The 15,241-nt window shown below is 57.3% G+C and overlaps 3 protein-coding genes across 3 annotated transcripts; all 3 read right to left on the bottom strand.

Annotated features, from left to right (window-relative positions):
- Nucleotides 1-6,397: 6,397 nt before the first annotated feature.
- Nucleotides 6,398-8,545, bottom strand: F5144DRAFT_601567 (uncharacterized protein; the record flags this gene model as incomplete). The annotated part of the gene is made up of 3 exons (XM_066791157.1): nucleotides 6,398-7,320; nucleotides 7,372-7,778; nucleotides 7,875-8,545. The coding sequence occupies 3 exons, from the start codon at nucleotides 8,543-8,545 to the stop codon at nucleotides 6,398-6,400; spliced, it is 2,001 nt and encodes a 666-aa protein (XP_066645137.1).
- A 959-nt stretch (nucleotides 8,546-9,504) lies between these two features.
- Nucleotides 9,505-11,045, bottom strand: F5144DRAFT_591862 (uncharacterized protein; the record flags this gene model as incomplete). Its single annotated transcript, XM_066790310.1, has 3 exons — nucleotides 9,505-9,716; nucleotides 9,882-10,878; nucleotides 10,944-11,045. 3 exons carry the CDS (start codon nucleotides 11,043-11,045, stop codon nucleotides 9,505-9,507), a joined length of 1,311 nt encoding a protein of 436 aa, XP_066645136.1.
- A 1,544-nt stretch (nucleotides 11,046-12,589) lies between these two features.
- On the bottom strand, nucleotides 12,590-14,990 carry F5144DRAFT_568909 (uncharacterized protein). Its single transcript, XM_066788670.1, has one exon. The coding sequence runs from the start codon at nucleotides 14,779-14,781 to the stop codon at nucleotides 13,063-13,065; it is 1,719 nt and encodes a 572-aa protein (XP_066645135.1). The 5' UTR covers nucleotides 14,782-14,990; the 3' UTR covers nucleotides 12,590-13,062.
- Between the last annotated feature and the right edge of the window lie 251 nt (nucleotides 14,991-15,241).

Genomic DNA, 15,241 nt, shown 5'->3' with positions numbered 1-15,241 from the left:
TACCGTATCCATTGGATCGTGGTTTCCTTCCCACTGGGCACGTCAGGCTGTCAGCCACAAACCCAAAGAAGCTCCCCGCAATCTCGCTCCCCCTTGCACAACCAAAATCTGGTGTCGTTTCAGGACTCGCAACCCAGCCAGCCAGCGCACCCACAAGGCCCAAATCTTCGATCGAGTCACCTGAGCCCACCGACTCCTCTCTCGATGCAACAGGAGCACGCACGAGCACGCACGAAACCCCCATGCCGCCAAGCACCACCAAGCCACAGTCGGCTGCCGTCCTTGCCCAGCTTGTCTGTTCACATCTGCGACCGACCACTGCTGTTGATTGCCAGATCGTGATAGATGGGGCTAGCTAGGTATGTAGGTAGGTAGCCAGCTACTGTGGATGGGGACCTCCCGCGGCCACCTAACCTGCGTGCTTTCGTTCGTCTCGTGCAGCTTGCCTGCATGATCGTCCCGTTTGCCCTGGCATCCCTATTCGTCAACACACCGTCGCCGCCATCTCTCCTGGGACAATCTGCGCACTGCACACCGATACGGCAGCAGCGGCTGGAGATGGCGGCGAATTGTCAGGCCACACGTTTTTTTCTTTCTTCGTCCTTCTAGATTGCACGCGGGGTCCCATCCTGTTCATCGCTCGCCCCGTGAATGCCTCGGCACGTGCTCGAGAACAATAGGCATTCAATCGATCGATCTCTTTCTTCAATATCAAGCGTTTGCCAACAATTCTTACGACAACAACGAATCGCAAAGGCCGATCGCATGGCGGGTTGCCGTCCGGAATCAACGCCGGCGGGAATCGTTGTTGACCAATACGGATAAGCCTTGAGTGTTAGGGTGCCGGCAGCTCGGGCACCACATGTGGCTAAAGCCCGACTCGGCGACCTGGGACCGGGAAGAGGTGGGATCCGCCCGTTAGCGTTGACGCAAAAAACCGTTGTCACACAGCGCCGGGTCGGGGGCATCCAATCATGAGAAACAGATCTTCAGTGGCGCACCCTGCCCGATGGCCGGGAGCCCCTGCCGGTACGTACCTGAGCCGTTAACCGTTCCTGGAGAAATCTAGCGAAGATTCAGCTGGCTCCTGGACGCCTCGGCATCCCAATTGGGAATCCCTCTCACTTTGCGCTGGGATGAGTGGCCAGTGGTGGTCCAGCGAGCCCAGCGAAGCCCAGGCCGGCGGCCGGCTCTCCCCTTGCCGCTGTATGTAATTACCGCGCTGTTACCGTTACCTCTGACGCCGAAAGATTGCCCTCTGGGCCTCTGGGCCTCTGGGGCCCCCCTGAGGTTGGAAGGACCCTTGCGGGGATGATGGTGTCGTTCCCCTTTTCTCCGCTGGGGAGCCCCCCTCGGTGACAGGGCTTCCAGAGACGATGCAACCTCCGTCTGTTTTCGGACATCCACTCAGCATGTAAGTGAAATCCTTCCAAGCAATACCAGGTAATAACGCATCCCATATCGACCCGGTCTCAAAATAGAAGGACGTAATCCGATCATGATCTCATCGTCAATGTCAGGTGAAGCACTCCAGATCGTGAATCTTGGAAGAGCCCGTCCCGTACAGTAACCTCACTGTGTATATGCGCGGCTGAAGATACGGGTATGTACGGGTACGGGTTCACCAATCTCACCTCTGCATGGCCAGCAACGGCTTCAACGTCATGAAGCACGAGAAAATAATAACGACACAGGAGTAACCAACTACCCATTCGTTCTCATCGATCGCCCTGCTGCTCACTCCACGATTCCCCACTCCGGAAGCCACAAATTGGCCGATGCAGGCGCCAATACCGCCATGTCAGTTTTTCTGCTGTCCCGGCCATTCCATTGGATCGACAAGCCAGCGTCAGATCCCTGTCCAGCTCAAACCCAGAGCCGCCTGGAGACGGGATGTGAGCGGCAAGTAAAAAATCCCCCGTCTTCCGAACAAGGGCGGAAAACAGAGCAACAGGAGCGCCTGGCATGCCTGACAAACGACACAACAATGGGACAAAGTGCCACTTCCAGCTGCCGGCCTGAGCCGTTTCACCCTCCGTTTCCAAGGGCAGGTCCTGGTTTCTTCCGTGTGGTGTAACTCCGGACACGCCCCAGGCTGATCAGTCGTCGAGGAACGAGGTGCCAGCTCTTCGCTGTTCATCAGCGCCATCCCGAGTTCGTGGCCGTTGAATGAGTGTGTGCGCACCAAGGCTGTCCCTGCCTAACTCATTGGCAGAGAAATGCCCTCACCCAGCTGGGTCCGCCCGGCCACGCCCCCGGCCCTGAGACATCTGGGTAGCCGTGCTCAACGGTCAGTGGATGACATACAGACCGGTGCGCCTCGAAAGAGGTGAACCGAGAAACTGATCCACCTAGCGGCTGGCTGGGACCGCGAGATGGTCGATTATCAAACCCATCTTCCCCATGAGGAAAATGCTCCTCGATCGTGGGCAGCTGAGCTGGGCCCGCTGCCCTGGCCTGAAGATTGTGATTGCCCTCATCGAAAGTCAGACTCGAAGTTGTCCTGCCGTCGTGACCGGCCCCGACAGCTCCGACCCTGTTTAACATTGTGACGTGGCTCATGCGGTTTGAACCTCGAGTGCATGGATACGCCCGCAGACCTGTTCGCTCGCCCCTCCCCCACTCCTTCCCAAGCTGGCCAAAGGAAGCGGCCAGCCTGGTCCTCAAGACAACGGAGCTTTGGGGTTCCGTGAACCTGCCTTGCTGCTGTTCTCTCAGCAAGCAGGCCGGAGTAAGAGCCGGCCGCGTGCTCCGCTGAGGCTGCCAGCGTCAGCGTACCATTCATACACAAGCAGGCGCATGGGGGCGGGTCCAGTGATGTAATTCACTACTGTTTGTCTTAGATCTAGCTAGTTATTATCTCGCTTTGCTTGACCGCCTTGCCTTGCCTGTTCTGAGGGGGGTTACAGTGCTGGTTCCACCCCATCTCACATCCAGTAGTCATGAAGGCCCGGGGTGGAGAGAGGGCAGCAATCAAGCCCCTTTCTCAGCCGTCCACGAGCAGCATCTCAGCTCGGCTCAGCAAGATCGATGAAGCCCGGAGTTCCCGCCCGCAGCCATGGGGCACAGCTTCAGAGTCAAGCTTTTTTCCTAAGAACGAGGCTGCCCCAGGATAATACCCAAATCACCGCTCCTGTCCTATCACACCCTTTTCCTCATCCCATCTCCAGAGATCCTGGCCCTCACCTGAGGACCATCCATCCACCCAGTCGAGACAACTTCACACCACATACCGTGAAGTCAAGGTGCATCCGAGATCTCCCCCATGTCTCACCTCGTCCTCGGCTCTGCCAGCACACGCGCCCATCCAGTAACACAAACAGACAGGACCGTGGCGTGATCCCAACAGCACGGGCACCTGTCACAACCCAGTGAGGTGACTCGGCAACAACCCATGCACACAGGCCAAGAAAACACCCGAGCCATTGGGATGGCGAGGAACCAGAGACATGCAGAAGGTAAGGTAGCAAGCAAGCAAAAGGGGCCGGAAAACGAGGAAGCGATAGGTAACCCAAGGAGAGGGGGCGTTGTGAGGGCGTGCCCATCTAGACATACATACACAGGTACGAAGTACCTGCCCTCAAACGTTGCGGTCTGGGGCCGGCTGAGCTTCCGAGCGTTGGTATTGTACCCAGACAGCACGCACTGCATCCGAGAAGTATTCGTAATCAACGCTGCTGCTCCCCTCCCCCCCCCTCTCATCCATGGCTAGCCAGCCAGCTCGCTGGATGACAGTCCCGGCTTCGGCGTTTACTCCCCTCCCCCGTAACCGTGCCTCCCATCTCTCAGCCCACGGGCAACGCCGTGCTCCGTGCTTGCTCGCATATTTGCCCCCGTTTCTCTCTCTCTCTCTCTTTCCCCCTCCCGTACCGGACATGTCTCTCAGGTGAGGTATGGTATGGCATCGGCGTCTAGCCTAGCGCCGGCTGGACCCAGCGGCGGCGGCAGGGATTGAGACAAAAAGGGGGCACGGCCTTCTCCTTCCTTCCAACCCGGCCTGGTCCAAAGCGGGTTGCCAGGGCTAGCGGCAACGGTAACGGTAACTAACTCACGAGCATCGGCGCATCGGCAACAAAGCAAGATGTGTGTGCTTGGCCTGACCTTCCCTGTCACGAACGGTGGGTGGGCCGCCGGCCTAGGAAGGAGAAAAAAAAAGCCAAAAGGCCTTTCTTGCGCGCTTGCTTGAGTGGGAATGGACGGATGGGGATGCCGTTAGAGTGAACGTCTCACTCGCCACTCTCTCCTTTCCCGGCCAACCAGTGCGTTCGTTACGTTACTTTACACCCACCCCTCCCCCCTTCTTTTCTCATCTCACTTTCCATGATGGAGGGATGGATGGATGGATGGATGGGGAGGGTTCCCTTGCTGGAAGTTCACCCACTCCTGACCAACCGGGGGACAGGCCGCGCCCACACACACCGTCGACAAGATAGACAGACAAACGGGATTGTTTTGGGGGGTTCTGGCCGGCCTGGTCTGCTCCCGAGATACCACGTCTCATGCAGCATGCAGCTGGTTGCTTCTTCTCCCCTTTCTTGCATTGATATGATGGATGGATATGGGCGTCTCCTTGTTTTTGTCGATATCAGCCTCGGTTGCACCGAGCACACTTAGTTACTTCCTCTCCCGTCTCCTGCGTCAGGCATGGGAGCGGCGGTTACAGATCGGGGACCATCGGCAACCTACCTGGTCCTGAAGTGATAGCCCATGGCAGGACCGCGCTATATCTCCTGATCCTGGATGGGCCGGCCGGGGAACGGTTTGGCTTCCGCCACTCGCGTCTGGATCGGTTGGGCACAGTCGACCGAAAGCGAGACAGACAACTCGCAAACCCCATGCCTGAACTGCATGCTTACACTTACACGATACGCCGTTTCTTTTTCCTTTTGCCTTGCAAGGCTGCTGCTGCTGCTGGAGATCGATCGAGGAGAAGGAGAGTGGGGGTTTGGTTTGGGGTTTCCCCCTTGTCGTGTGAGACATTGCCATGGAAGAGCCGCGGATCGGAGTTGAAGCCCTGTTGCCATTCCATGCCTCGGTAATTCTTACAAACCACCCAGCAAAATACCAAGCCAGCTCGTAACTAAGTCATTGTTTCACTCGCTGACGAGGCGAGCTGAAGGGCATTCCTACCCATAAACAGAGAAAGAAAAGACAAGTCCAACCGCCCACTGCTGCAGAAATCATTGCCCCGGACGGCGGTGTGTGTATATGCGTGTATCGTCCGTCTGCCAGCCCCGTCGGAGCTGACCAGCTCCGCATAAAACCCAAACTTTCTTTTCCCTCCTTGGCCGCGATAACTACCGCACCCATCATACCACCCATCCCCGGGGACCACCCAACTCAACTACAAAAGTGTCCTACCCTACCCTACCCTTCTCCCCGGGGGGGAGTGTTAAGGACAAGGCCAACGGCCGGCCGTGGTTGGTCAGGCGGGGAGATTGCGACCCGACGGCTTCGCAGCTGAACGGGGACGGGAGGAGACGGGAGGGAAAAGGAAAGGATGGAGGGATGGCATCATCAACTAAACACGTGGTGGAGAGAGAGCTAGTGAGCGTTAGTTTAGTGAGTGGCCTGATGGGGTGAGGATAGGGGGTGTGTGTGGTGTGGTGCGGTGTGGTGCGGAAGGGAGGAGGCTAGCTGAAAGGCTGAAGGTGTTTCTGTCCTGACCTCCTTTTTTCCCGGGGGGTTCTGATTTACTGCTCTGCTGTAGGGGCGTCGGTGAATGGCCGTGGGTGACGGAGTTGGACAGGTGTCGTGTCCGGAGAGACAGGGAGACGTAGATGTTGGCGATGGGTGATATCCTGTCGTGGGTGGGCCACAGGCCGAGGAGGAGGCCGGGAACTGCAAGGACGGGTGCCAACTGTCTTGTCGTTACCCCTAAACAGCCCCCAGGCCAACTTTTCTGACCAGTATGTCTGGCACCACCGCCTTCCCATGCAAGTGCCGATGGGAAGGATGGAAGTAAACCCGCTGTACTGTGTGGCTCAGGCCGAACTGTTTCCTCACTGGCCGGGAGAAACGGAGCTGATGATAGCGGACAACAAGGCTCTGGAACTGGGGACTTTTGCGTTACAGCAGTGGCCCAAGAATAACTTGGGAGATTGCAAGATGGTGGGACAGGAGAGCTCAACAGAAGTGTTTCCATTCTTCACAATCATTGTTTATACGCTTTCTCTTTCGCTCTTGTTTATTATAAACCGCTGCCAGAATACAAAGTCCTGTATTGTGCCATATCGTCGTGAGCATGCATGTACATGGACCCTATGGACAGATCTTGCTGAAGAGATACCGCCCCAACGAGCCATAATGATGCTCTCCAAGCCTACTACCTCCTCCCTACCATGCGAGAGAATACCGCGAGTGTCCCATCGCTTTTCGCGTGAGCATGATACATCAACTAATCACTGCCCTCTCTTCGCCCATAGTCACTGCTGCCACCATCTGCAGTGCCATCACCACCACCGTCGTCCTCGCCAACCCACTTGACGGTATTCGTAGAAGTCGAATGACTAATCGAACTGGAGCTCGAGTCGGACGTCGGCGCGGCGGGCACACCGCCTTCACTATCAGGCACCGCGTTCCGAAGCCCCAAGACTGAAAACAACCTGTTGGTTTCTGCTGGGGTAGGAGCAATTTTGTTCGTAGATGGCTCGAGCGGGGAGTCAACCTCAGAGGGGAAAAGAGGAGAAGTCACAGACAAGACCTCGTCGCCCCCTTTGTCGAACGAATAGCACCTATGCCGCTCCTTCTTGTCGGTTGGCTGGACCAGCAGAGTCTCTTGGTGTCTAGATTGGCTGGTTGTGATCGTCAAATGCGGCAACACCCCTTTGCCTTTGCGCTCGCGCTGGTCCTTGCGCAGCTGGTCGCTTGACTCTGATAACTCAGACTGTTTCTTCCCTTTCTTCTGCCCGCCCTTCAATTTACCGAATAAGCTGAGATAGGGCTGCGCCGGCCTGACCCCTGTGTCAGGTGACTCGTCCGAGGACGACGACGATTCGTTATCTGTTGATAGAGAAGATTGGGATTCCAAACTAGGCGTGAGACTTGACTGGCCGGCGCTGTCCGCAGTAGCGTGCTCCCGTGCCGTCTCGGTGAAGACATCTTGACGGGCGGTAGGTTTAGAATCTTCTTGGGCTCTTAGGGTGTCCTTGAGAATATCATGGGGCTCAGGGACGCCGCCTGGGCGAACAAAGACCGGAGCAGCCCTAACTCGTCCTTCTCGGCGTTTGCAGCGGGCCAAGACCTCCTCAAACTCGCGCCGTTCTACGATACGGCTCAGAGCAATATCATTGTCGGAATCCAAGATTCTCGGAATCGCGGCTGGCTGCGGTTAGCACTCATAGTGTGATCCCAACCTAGGGGCTAACCTACACAATGTCCTGTAGCTGCTCGTGGCCTCGGCAAGGTCAACTGGCTCCTCCTCATCCTCGAGCAGCGCCTGTTCTTCCTTGGCGGTGTCTTGATGTTGCAAGTCGTGCAAGCGCTTCAGCTTGGCGTGGAACCGTTTGCTTCCGATGCGATCGACGAGGCTCCCATGGCGGGCAAGAGCAACGCTAGCCACGCCGTCCTTGCTCTCCTTGGCCAAAGCGAGCTCAAGACGCTTGACCTCCGCCTTGTAGGCCTCGCCGGTCTCGATCCACTCCTCGGTCATGCCGCGGAACTGCTCCAGCTCCCTCTCTCGCAGATCTTTTATTTCGGCGAGTTTCTCCTCGGTGTCTCGTAGCTTCCGCGTGAGGTGGTAGAACCCTTCGATAAGGGACAGGATGCAGGAGTGGTAGCTATAGCGGTGTATGTCAGCGCCGCCCCAACCCAACCCACCCACTCACTCCCCTCAACCCCCAAGGAACCAAGAAGGGAAACAAAACAGAACTCACGTCGGATCCAACCTCTCCCCCGCCCCCATCCTCCCCATAACACTACTCAACATCTCCGCCATCTGCATAAGATTCGGATTATGCCACGGCTCCCCAGCACCAGCACCCCTTTCATTCCCACCACGCCCACTCCCACTCCTACTCCTCACCCCCCCACTCCCACCCCCCTCCGACCCAGCATACGAAGAATACCCCGAATGGTGATGATGATGATAATCCACCTCCGTCAACGGCAGCATCGACAACGACGCGGGCATCGCCTCGAGCGCACCACCCCCACCCCCGTGCCCACCCCCATGACCACCGCCACTACCACTGCGGTTATTCGCGCTACTACTGCTGGTGCTCTTCAGGCTGAGGAAGCTGGAGACGGTGCGGAGGGTGGCGCCGGCGGATTTGCGGTGGTGGTGGTGTTGGCTGTGTTGGTGGTGGGGGTGGTGGGAGCGGGTTGGCGGGGAGCCGGTGGTGGGGGAGGCGCTTGGGGTGGTGGAGGAGGCGGGGGTGGGGATGTGGTGGAAGGTGTGGCGGGTTTGGAGGGTTGGTGGTTGTGGTGGTTGTGAACCTGGCTGTGATGGTGGTGGTTGTTGTTTTGTGGTGTTGCTGCTGGAGCGGCTGAAGGTGCGGAACCAGCTGCTGGTGTTTTGGGGGTTGTTGGGGTTGTTGTCGGCCATGGTTGGTTGTTTATTGGGTTGGTGAAACTTGTAGGAAGATAGTGGAAGTCGGGTGTTTCAGAAGGGAGTTTGTCTTGAAGGAAGGTGGGTTGTTTGTTTGACGGAGGTTTTGTTTGGATCGTGTTGTGGGTGATTGCGAAACTCGAAGGTTTAAGGGCGGGTTAATAATGGGAGGGTTAGTACAAAGCAGAGAGGTCATCAGGAGGGTAAAAAAAACACTGGGTTCGGATGAGAATCACTTCAAGGAAATGTGGAAGGAAGGTGCGAACCCGGATGAAGGTACGCCGACTTAAACAACGGAGACAACAGGCAGCGCAGTTCCTGGGCAACAAAAGCCCCCGTTCCTATCCTCCAGCTGTACTCGCAGCTTTGATGGCTGGAAATGGAAGACGAAAGTTTGGAACGGCTTCACATGCTGTACAATGCACGCATACGCAGATGAGAACACCCGGAGACGATGAGCAGCAGCACCTCTTTCGAGTAGCAAAGCCAGACCTGTCTTTGGTCTGTTGTGTTTATTGTTGGCATCAACTCCGCGGCGCCACCGATGCCTTCGAAAGCCAAGAAGGGCAAGCAAGAAACCATCGTTCGAACCGGGTTCATGAATCATCCTGCTAGCCTGGTGACCCAGTCAACACCACCGAGCCGCATGAATAAGGCCTTGTGATGTGAACACCATACCTCCGGGTTCTCAGCCCAATCCCATACCCAAATGCCTCTTGCCTGACCTCCGTGGTTTGCGTGCTTCGTCTGCCCGTGCCCCATTGTGTGTTTCAGAGGAGGGTTCGATTTCGCGGTCAAACGATAACGATGGCAACCTAGTGAGGGGAGAGAGGGGTTGGCGTGATGGCAGTCCCCGAGCAGCTGTGGAAAGCACACCAGCCAGCGCCTGGCCACGTGTGCCGTAGTAGTTCTTGGGCGATAAGCCCATTCGTCAGCTTTTTCACCCCTTATGACAATTAATAGAACATGTCTTCCGCTTTTTGTCTCCTTCGGGCCCTGCCTTCGATCTTCTCTGCAAAAAGCTCCTTGCCGGCGTTGCCAAACTTCTCGGGGAACAACTCCTTAGCGTTGGGCCCCATCCCCTTGATGGCGATGCCTTGGTCACTACCGCGTTTGTTGGCGATGCCACGTATGTTGAAGCCGCTCGTGCCGGGGGCCGTGATCCGATCTGCAAGACTTGCTGAAGTGTGTGTCAATGGGTGGAACAGGGTGACGGGGACTGGAAAAGAAGCAAACAAAAATAAAGATAGCGAGCGTCTTCTCGAGATGGTTTGCGTTTTGTGAAGCTAGAGCACTCGCGCTAGCCTCGCCGCGAGAGAAAGTCGAAACATACCGCTTGCCAGAACCGTTGTGTCGCCGACTTGGTCCATCTGCGCCCTGCTACCGACGGAAGAGCCCGCTTTGGCGGGGAACAGCTCTCTCGTCCTGTTGCTGTCCCTCGACGGGAAAAGCTCTTTTGTGTTGTTGTTCCGGGAAAGACGCTCTTTGATCGAACGCCCCTTCTCCCGGCTGCGCAACGCCGCGGCTGCCCGTGCGTCCTCATCCAAATCCATCTCGGCATCCCCGTCACGGTCCCGGACCGGCGAAGCTGACCGATCGCGCAAGCCGCGGCCGCCCCCTGAAAGTTTGGACGGGAAAAGTTCCTTCTCTCGGTTCCGCTGCGCTGCTCGCCTGGTATCGGAAGAGCTCGACTCCGAGCGCCGCCTCGGGTGCGAGGACCTGCCTGTTCGTGTTGCTAGGGCCGGTGGGTCGTCGTCATAGAAATTAATGTCGAAGGTTTCGGGCTCCTCGTCATCGCGGGGGTCCCTCCGTCTGTCACTCCGCCTGTCACTCCGGTAGCGGTCGTCCCGGTCCCGGTATTTACCCCTGCCGCCGAACTCGCCTCTGCGCCGGCGCTCCTCCGGGTCGTACTCGGGGTGCAGCAGGTAAAACCGGCTACGCTCCGAAGCCCTAGCCGCCTTTCTATCCCCCTCGACAGCGAAGCGGATGCGTAATGTGGACTCGGGCTTTTGCGAGAAGCCCTTGGCGGGTATCACTTCGAGAGGCGGTAGCTGGGTCGCGTCGGCGATTTCCACGGCCGCAAGCGCAACGAGGGCTTCCTGTGCTGCGGATTCCGATTTGAATATGAAGTTGGCAGAGGTGTCGTCGATCCACTCAACGCGGTTAAAGTCGCTCGTGGTGTAGTGCTCTGCTAGGTAGCCCTTGACGTGGTCCGGGTTGAAGGTGTCGAGGCCTTTGATGTGCACTTTGTATGGCACTACAGCCTTGTCCGCGTCTGTAATGTCGCCATTATCGTCGTGGTTGGGTGCTTCCTCTACCTCGCCAGGTTCCTGCAACCGAACGGCAGTTAGCGAGTTGCACTGGGCGGAGCTGGGAAGCCGTCGTCAATCCGAACCTGTTCGTCCTCGGAAACCAGATCTTGGGTATATGCCTCGGGAATTGTGGGGGGCGCGAAGTTGTGGACGTCGTCGACGTCCATTTCAATATCGAGATCCATGGTGAAAAGTTTGTGGTGCGATGCGATGCGATGTGATGTGAGGTGATGCGACGCGTGAGACGTTGTGTGATGGAACTTGCGACTCGAGATTTGCAACAGTTGTATTTGTGGATTGCCTCTGTTCGGGCGGGATAATCAATACCTTAGAAATCGAGGGGAAGAGGCGTTATGTTATCGGAGCAAGATAAGGCATAGTTGGTTCAAAGGCAAAGCCAATTGACGTAAATGGTAAGGCTGGTTGCGAAATCGAAGACACGCGATGTTGGGCTGAGTTGGCAAGGCTGCGGCTGGTGGCGCTGCGTTGGTTGCGGATGGAGATCTGGTCACGCTTTGGAGATTCGGAGGTAACTCAATTGTGCCTTTGTGCCTTGTTTATGAGTAAGGTACCTAAAAATACTTACGATTGAACGGCCTTCTAATTCAGCCCGTGCTCAAGATTGCTTGGCATTATTGGTTCATGACCTCAAGGACCGCTCCTGGCTTCAACCTGGACGCTTCAAGACGTTTTTGCACAGTAAACACACCGTAGGGTGGCGTCCGAACGCTGAAACTCTCTGTCTCACCTGGACTTCTGCCATTCTCCTTCTAGAATGATCCTCTAACCTGTACTAAAAATTCAAGACGATTCAAATCGTTACATTTTTTTATTATTCTTTCAACTTTCAGTACCTACCCAAACTTTAGAACTTAGCCAAAGCGGAATAGAACAAATAGGACAGAGCGTTCTTGTGACGGTAAATCCGCGGGCCGCACCGAACGATCAACCCGGCCACCCATGCCCTGGGACTCGTCATCCCGGCCCGGACCTTTTGTTGTTCCTTGGCCTACTGTGACGTCACGGGTCAGAGCCTACCATTGCTTGACGATTTGAGTTGAAGATGAGAAGATCTCATTTTACATAGCAAGTGCACCCAGAAGAGCATCCAGCCCGCCAAATCTTGTCCACCAGAAGAGACCCAATGAACAATTGGTGACACCGCTCCCCATCGCCAAACCGTGTGTAACCCGACAAATATTCTTGTCATTGGTTGGATGGATTTGGTCGAATGGACTTCTTCGGCATCAGGCGAGGGGATCATGTTAATCCGAACATCGTCAAAACCAATCGGTCAGAATACGGCTACCAAGCGATAAAATCCCAACAACGCCTCATCATTCTGCCTTTCGCTCCAAGCACAGCCAGCGGCCCAACATTGCGCTTTCACGCGATACGATACACTCGCAGTATCAGCCGGCTCCGGGTGACCAGATTGGAAAGGGTAGAGAGAATCTATCATTTTGATTTTAACTAACCCCCTTAAACGAGTCATGCTGGTTGCTAAATATTTAGGGACGGAACCATCCTCATCATGGAGACCGCCATGTTCGACAACACACAGAGCTTATTCCTCCGATCACCCACCCCGGACCCGGACATCGTTTCCCAAGTCAACTCGTTCGTCATCCAACGGTACCAAAAATGAGGTAAAATGAGTTTCCACAAAATAGGACGGAGAGAGGTGTAACAAAACCCGACAACCACAACAGACGGCGGCAGCACCAGCCAACAACAACAACAACAACAACAACAACAACAACAACAACCCCCCCCCACCCAAAAAAAAAAAAAAATCTCAATAACCTGGATAAGCCAAGCCAAAATAGGTAAATAACCCAGACAGCCCCGCGCTGTATCGTTGTACGCCGTCTTGTCTCCGTCAAACGCCCCAGCACCTTTCATCCCCCACCGCCAGCCGCCGACCGCCGCCAACATCCCTAAGTCAAGTCTATAACATTACGCCCCCATCCGCGCCCACCCCTTTCAGCACGCGCTATCAGCACAGTCTATACCGTGTGTGTTTGTGTTTGTTTGTTGTTGTTCGTCTCGCATTGATTTATCCTCGTCGCGCAGGGGGTCGGCCAGATTGGGCCGACTATAGTGCCCCGGACGTGATCGAGTTCTGTACCCGTGTTCTGTACCATTCCATACCACTCCATCACTGTACATATCACACCCCCGGATGGGAGATATCCACCCTCACGCAGTCTTAATAATATCCCTCCTCCGAATATCCACAATCGGCCCACCAGGCTGTCCCGCCGCCACCGCCGTCGCCGTCACCACCACCGACGAAGCCGGACACGCCCTTTTCACCCTCGCCTCATCGCCCACCTCACCTCCTCCTCCGCCCGAGGCTACCGCGGCCGCAGCACCGGCCGCCGCCGCCCCCGAGCTGAAGCTATTCGACCTTGACATCTCCGTCAACGGCCGCTTGAGCCCGGCCACCGCGCCCACGGCCGCGGCAACGGGCGGTAGCGCGGTGGTGAGATCGCCCGCGGCGGGGCGGTCCTCATCATCAACGGCCATGTCGGCGTCATCGAAGGGGTCGGTGTCGAGCAAGGCATCATGGGCCCAGCAGGATTCGAGCCCCTCCATGAAGACGGGGGCGTGGCGCAGGGTGTGCCAGCTGATGGTGTGGCGGCGCATGGCGATGTAGAGGGAGTCGATGACGCCGTGGGGGTCGAGGACGGCGCAGTGGCGGCGCAGGAACTCGTGGTCACAGCCCGGCGCGCCGCCGATCAGCAGCGCGTGGCGGCCCGGGTCGTCGAGCTGCCGCAGCATGGGCAGCCCTTGCAGCGTCGCTGCGTCGCACAGCTTGGCCTGCAGCGGCATCCACTCGCGCCCCCGCAGGAACCGCCCGAACGCCTTCTCCACCGCCTGCTTGAACGACGCCGCGTCGCGCCCCTGGACCGCCACCATCTGGTGGAGGCCCCGGGATAGGCACCGCTGGTATGCTGTGGTGTTGCGCTCGAAGGGCATGGGCACAAAGGCATGGGGTAGGAGGGAGATGTGTACCGTCCAGGGCCCCGTGGGCCGGGCAGACGGGGAGAGGCTGGGCCGCGGGGAGTGGTAGTGGTGGTGTGGGTGTTGGGTCAAGCGTCTGCCGCCGCGCCCGGTGTCGTCGCCATGTCCTGGGAAGGGACTGGTGTTGGCGCTGGTGATGGGGCCGCCCGTCGGCGATCGATACGGGTGTAGGTGGGCGGCCCCCGCGCCTAAAGGGCCTAAAGGGACGTTTGGGCGAGATGCGTCGGATGTCGACCTCCTCCGCGGTGGTCGCACGGCTAGCGCTGCCGACAGGCGCAGTTCCTCCTCCTCTTCTAACGTCTCGGTCAGGTTCTCGATGCGCTCCTCCAGGCTGAGATCGGCGTCTCGGAGCTCCAACTGGCCCGCGTGCACTCTGTCGAGTTGCTCGTCGTGGTCTCGGAGCTTGTCGTAGATTTGGCGGAGCTGCTCATCGTGTTGCTGAGTCCGGCGCTCTGCCTGTTCGATGGAACGCCAGCTCATGCTGACGTTTCGGTAGGCTCCCTTGATCTGCTCGCCGACTTCCTCCTTGCTCTTTTCCAAGTGCTCCTCCACTTCGTTTAGCCTACTGACGACGCTGTCCAGGACGTCGTCTTGCCCTTTGGACATCTGCTCTTCAAGATGTTGCAGCCGCTTTTTCAGTAGCTCAAGCTCCTGCTTCTGGTCTGTCGAGGCCTCGGGCTCCTTGTTGTGGAAACATGCCAGATGTCCACATTCACAGGTTGCGCCGGGGATGCCGGTGTTGAGTGAGAAATTGGCGCAGGCACACCTCCGGCCTTTGACCTCGGGATGAAGCAGGATGTACCGGCAGTGCCCCTGAGGCATTTTGGCTTCGTCCGGCTGGCCGTTGGCTGCCATTTGCAACGGCGACGGAGAGCCCGAGTGTACCGACATCTCGGGTATGAGAGGGGTGATTATCGCTCGAGAGCGAGATATGTCCTGCGGCGCCCCTGAGGCCGCAGGTTGCTGTTGGTGAGGAAACAGCTTGACTGATGGATCCGTGGTAGGTGGTAGGTTGGTGTCCCGAGGGGTGAAGACGGGATATGGTAAAGGGCTAGGAGGGAGATAAGAGAGGAAGAAAGAGAGAGAGAGAGAGAGAGAGAGAGAGAGTAGCGACCCAACGACGGCGGCTTATCGGAAATCACACATGGCAGTCAGGAGCTGGACTGGCCGGGATATATCCATGGGGCGGCGGTGAAGTAGGCCGTGCTCGTCGACAGTTAACCCCAGTTTTCGGCGGAGCCAGAAACACTTGGCCACGGGACAAGCAGCGGGGGCGGGGACCGGGAGTTACGTGTGAGAGATGGGGCTGGTCGTCAGGGTCCCTGAGAGGCTCTGTGGAAGCCGATATGTC

Source organism: Chaetomium tenue (genome assembly GCF_020726465.1).
Source record: "Chaetomium tenue strain MPI-SDFR-AT-0079 chromosome Unknown F5144scaffold_3, whole genome shotgun sequence".
Classification (NCBI taxonomy): Eukaryota; Fungi; Ascomycota; class Sordariomycetes; order Sordariales; family Chaetomiaceae; genus Chaetomium; species Chaetomium tenue.
The sequence above is the reverse complement of the archived record's forward strand: the minus strand, read 5'-3'. Positions and strand labels throughout refer to the sequence as shown.

Excerpts from the sequence above, each read along its gene's own strand:
- F5144DRAFT_568909 (XM_066788670.1), bottom strand. The coding sequence starts at position 14,781 with ATGTCGGTACACTCGGGCTCTCCGTCGCCGTTGCAAATGGCAGCCAAC.